The 5,432-nt window shown below is 34.0% G+C and overlaps 1 protein-coding gene across 1 annotated transcript; it reads right to left on the bottom strand.

Annotated features, from left to right (window-relative positions):
- Positions 1–2,781: 2,781 nt before the first annotated feature.
- LOC113286650 (anti-H(O) lectin 1-like) lies at positions 2,782–5,088 on the bottom strand. The gene is made up of 2 exons (XM_026535218.1): positions 3,886–5,088; positions 2,782–3,029 (listed from the first exon to the last, which is right to left on the bottom strand). Exon 1 carries the CDS (start codon positions 5,032–5,034, stop codon positions 3,964–3,966), a length of 1,071 nt encoding a protein of 356 aa, XP_026391003.1. The 5' UTR covers positions 5,035–5,088; the 3' UTR covers positions 2,782–3,029; positions 3,886–3,963.
- Between the last annotated feature and the right edge of the window lie 344 nt (positions 5,089–5,432).

The following is a 5,432-nucleotide window of genomic DNA, read 5'->3' as shown; positions in this document are numbered from 1 at the left end:
TTCAATTGTCAGAAAGAGGATACTCTATGAACAATTACAATGATGTTTTTCATTAGAGATAGAAGAAGAATACTGATAACAAAATTACAGATGACCAGAAACATATTATTTTCTTTGAATATTCAACATGAAAGGGAAGATGTTACAGTAGTCATGTGCATGATGGCTCTAGGTTATGGCACATAAGAATATGTCATCTAAACTTTAATAGTTTATAATCTTTAGAAAAGAACAAGATGGTGTCAGGTGTACCATTTATTGAGCTTTATGAGTCAATATGTGAGAATTGCATCTTTTACAAACAACACAAAAATCCATTCCCAGTAAACAAAGCTAGAAAAGCTGATCAACAGTTGGAGAATATTCATAGTGACATGTGTGCTATTGAAGTAACTTCATTGATGATTTCAGTAGAAAAGCATGGGTTTATTTTCTTAAACGGAAGAGTGATGCATTTCAAGCTTTTTGAAGTTTTAAATCTTTTGCTGAAAAAACAAATTGGTAAAAGTATCAAAATTCTAAGAACTGATAGAGGAAAAGAGTACATTGTTGTTGATAGTTTTATGGAAGAATATGGTATTCAACATCAATTAACTGCTAGATATACACCTCAAAATAATGGTGTTGCTGAAAGAAAAATAGAACCATAATGGAGATGGTTAGAACGATAAGAAGATCAAAGGATTTACCAAAGAATTTTTTAGGTTATGAAGTAGTTTAATTACTTAATAGATGTCCTATAAATAGTCTTAATAATAATACACCGGAAGAAGCTTGCAGTGGTACAAGACCAAGTGTAAGACATCTGAGATTTTTTTTTGGTACATTCAATACCCACATGTACCTAAATAACTTAAAAAGAAGTTAGATGATAAAAGTGAGAAGTGTATTCTTGTTGGTTGTATTTCAGTAACCATAGGATATAGGCTTTTCAATTCATAAATAAGAAAAGTAATCACAAGTAGAGATGTGATCTTTGATGAAGAATCATAATGGAATTGGAATGATGGTTCAATAAACAATGTTGATCCAGATATTGTTAAAACAATTCCAATAGTAGTTGAAGAACAAGTAAAAACTCAACATGAAGTTATTGAACAACAAGAGAAGGAAGAACTGAAGAACCAAGAATTGAAGAGGTAAGAATTGATGTAACACCACAACAAGAGATTGCCAGACCAAGAAGAAATTATATCCTACCAGCACGTATGAATGATTACGTGTTAACTAGATATGATGATGATACTGATGAAGAGTGATTAACTTTGCATTGTTTGGAGATTGTGATCCTGTAGCTTATAAAGAAGCTTCTAAAGAACAAGTATGGATGCAGAATTGAAGTCTAGAGAAGAATAATACATAGGAGATTACTGAATTTCCACAAGGAAAGAAAGCAACAGGTGTTAAGTGGGTTTACAAGAGTAAGTATAAATCTGATGGTGAAGTAGATAGATTAAAAGAAAGATTAGTTGCTAAGGGATATATACAAAAACAAGGATAGACTACTCAGAAGTTTTTCACCAGTTACAAGATTAGATACAGTGCACATGATCATTTCTTTAGCTGCTTAGAAGCATTGAAAGATTTTTCAGATGGATGTGAAGAGTACATTCTTGAATGGTGTACTAGAATAAAAAGTTTATATTAAACAACTACCAGTTATGTTATGGAGGAGAAGGAGAATAAAGTATAAAAGATAAATAAGTATTTGTATGGTTTAAAACAAGCACCACGCTCATGGTATACAAGATAAATAAAGCTTTGAAACAGATTCTCTTAGCAATCATATTATATTTTATTTGTATGTCGATGATCTTATATTTACTGAAAATAGCTCAGAGATGATCAATGAATTCATGGAGGATATGTTGAAGGAGTTTGAGATGACATACCTCGTACTAATATAATTTTTTCTTGGCATTAAAGTACAACAAACAAAAAGAGGAATTTAGCATTGAAGTACAACAAACATAAAGAGAAATTTTCATTAATCAACAGAGATATGCAGATGAGATACTTAAGCGTTTAAAAATGGATAATTGTAATCCAATTTTAACACCAGTAAACGAAAGGTTCAAGTTGACAAAAGATGGATCAGGAAAACTTATGAATTCAACATAATTTAAATGTCTTGTTGGATCTCTCATATACTTAAGTGCTACAAGACCATACATTATGTATGCAGTTGGGTTAGTTAGTAGGTTTATGGAATCACCAAGAAAGTCACACTTTCAAGATGCAAAACGTATTTTTAAATATGTTAAGGGAACAACTAGTTTGGGAATCCTTTACACGGTTTCAGAAGACCCAAAGTTAGTTGGATATACAGACAGTGATTGAGCTGGAGATGCAGAAAAAAGAAAGAGTACTTCAGGTTATGCATTGAGTTATTTTGTAAAAAGGTCGCATGTTTTTGGATATATTAAGGTCTGGGTCGTAGAACATGTCTTTATTGCATTTGGGTCATGGACTCACAGTTGACTGACAAGTCAACTGGTAATTGACATTTCATATATGGTCAAACATAGCGCCCGTCTTGACTAAGTTAAGCTCTAAGTTACCGTCAGACTCATGGTCACACGTGTTATACTGCTGACTCATGTGAAAATATGATGCCAAACAATCATAAAAATCAAAAACAATGTAAAAAAGTATCAAGTAGCAGAGGACAAACATTTCCTTCCAAAGAACTGTACTCAAATCTGACTGAAGACATCAATACCTTTTTGTTTATCGCTCATGAAGGTTAAAGGAATTTTGTGGAGCGTCACACAAAGGCCTCTGAACAGTTTCGTTCTACTATCTCTACCGAATGAAGCAATGCTATCGGGATTGTCCTTCTTTATTTGCTCACACAACTCAAGAACTTTTGCATAAGGATCTTTAAATCTTACCAATATGATCTCTAAACACCTCCTCCTAGCATGCCAAGTTGTTCGATATGGAATATTCACTTTGTACTTCCTCTTAACTCTTCTCCTTATAGATTTAGGCCTGCACTCAGGGTTTCCTTTTACGTTTCCCGGAATCTTCAAAAGAAATAAATAAACAACACAATTTAGGTTCGAATACGAATGAAATAGAAAACAGTAAAACTTAAGTGACTGAATGGACATAGTAAATGTAGCTGATACTTTGTGTGCCACCCATTTGCTTTTAGCAAGTGCATTTTCCAGCCCTCTTGGTTTATAAGTATGCTTAAACTCAACTCTCTTGAGCCTAAAAGTAGCGTTGTCACTAATTGAGCTACACTTCACAAACCATTTACATTTATCATCTTCACATCCCTACTCTTGTCTTACTTTGTTGTTCATAATTTTTCTCATCCCAAATCTTTTGTTAATGGTATAGTCTCTACTCTATACACTCTGTAAAAAAAACCCATTCCATCCCAACATATAGTGGTGTAACTTGGGCTTTTCTAGGATCCTCATCTTCGGCTTCTCTTCTTCCTTGTAGCAGTTTGCTGTTAGCTTGATGAATTCAGCGTACTTCTCACCCCCGTCTTCTTCTTCTAAAAGCTCGTTGGCTATATCATCATTCTCATCATCTGCATCACTTGGGATTGAATCTTCACTTGATTTTCAAAAATCTAAATGACATCCTTCTTCAGGATCTATGCCAGTATGAAAATACTCTCTCTGTCCCGTTATTAATTGACCTATTTATTTTTGAATTTTATCCCATTAATAATTGATATTATATCATGTTTATATTCATTAAGTAGATGTTTTAAGATTAGGTGGAGTTTTGTCAGCTAATTTGGTACCTTTTTCACTTATGCACAACATTTAATTTGGTGATATTTTAATTGAATTAGATAATTATTCATCAATTTAAATTTTCCCGGAAGATAACATACAACTGTGAAAAAAAAAGCCATACCTTACTATGTATACATACTCAAAATTCTATGATTTAAGTAGCATTTCTATAATGTCTTGAGCTGCATCTTCTCTTCCACTAGATAAACAAAGCAAATCCAAGCCCAAAACCTAAAACACCAAGGCCAACACCAAGACCAACCGCCGAGCTAGTTGTATTACCTGTTCCTGGTGAACTTGTTGGTGGTATGTTCTGATCAGTATTTCCTTCATCAGTTTTATTACCTTTCCCTTGTGTACTTGTTGGTGCTATTGTTGGTGCTATTGTCTGATAATTATTTCCTTCACCAGTTTTGTTATTATCTTTTCTTACCTCGATTAATTCTAAAGTGGAATTAAATCTCCAGGAAAGGACTTTATGATCCTCAAAAAACAACCCGGTGGCCGCTGAAAATCCAACAGTAATCTGCTCTGGTAGAACTTTGCTTAAATCAACAACATGATTCAAAGTAGAACTCCTATTGAGAACAGGTTTTTCAGCATAAGTTAGAAAGACACTCAAATTTTTCGTAGTAGAATTATAAGTTACCCAAGCATTAGCTTTTCTTCCATCCCTTATACTACCATTTTCTAATGCCACGGTAGCCACAGATACTACCGAATTAACATTAATACCAACATGATCTGAACTTGGGTCAAATTCGTTTTTATAACTGTCAAACTCAACCCCGACAATTTGATTTGTCGTCAAGTTCTTTTCAGATACGTCCCGAGTCAATAAGCCAAGAGCTCCACCCCAAGAATCTGGAGGAAGTGCAGACCCGAAAGGTGCAAGAAAAAAAGTCATACCATCACCAACAATAGTCTCATTATGTCCATCAATGACGAATGAGAATTGTGTCTCAAAATCTGTCTGCCTTCCCGTGGTGGCATCCCAAAGTTGTATAGGTTGTGAGTAAATGGCACGGCCTACACTACCGTCACGGTGCGTATAAAGACTAGCGTTGTTCCTGGTTACGTCAATGAAGCTACCGTTCCTGATTGAATCTCCTTGGAATTTTATTCGTCGATCAATCCTTGCGAAATTCGGGAAGTTAAAGGAGATCGAATTTGTAGGTTTAGGCAGAACTAACAGTATCGTGATGATTTGAAAGAATAATATTGAAGAATGAAGATGAGAGTTTGTTGATGACTTGCAATGAAAACCCATTGGTTATGAATGAATAGTCTTTTGAGTATGTAAGACTTGTTTAGTAAAAGAAAAAAAGGAAGTGACAGATTTATAGCATGCCATGAAGACTGTAAAGCCACAGAAAATTGAGCTTTTGATTATGATTTTTCTCTTTGACGTGTGAAGAAGGGTCACAAAACTTCGTTGCTTTGAAAGGAAAAATATGGGTCAAAAAAAAAAAATTGAGCTTTTGATTATGATTTTTCTCTTTTTTATTTTCTTCCCCAAAATTCTTCATTTGGAAAAAAAGACAAAAATCAAAGGCTGCCATCTAGAAGATTGGTAGAATCTCTCTAACGAATCTCTCATTTCGATCAAACAAATCAAAAGAGAATCAGAAAAATCAAAGGGAAAAGAGACGTGTAAAAGATTGTGTT

This window comes from Papaver somniferum, chromosome 6 (genome assembly GCF_003573695.1).
Source record: "Papaver somniferum cultivar HN1 chromosome 6, ASM357369v1, whole genome shotgun sequence".
NCBI classification, from domain to species: Eukaryota; Viridiplantae; Streptophyta; class Magnoliopsida; order Ranunculales; family Papaveraceae; genus Papaver; species Papaver somniferum.
The sequence above is the reverse complement of the archived record's forward strand: the minus strand, read 5'-3'. Positions and strand labels throughout refer to the sequence as shown.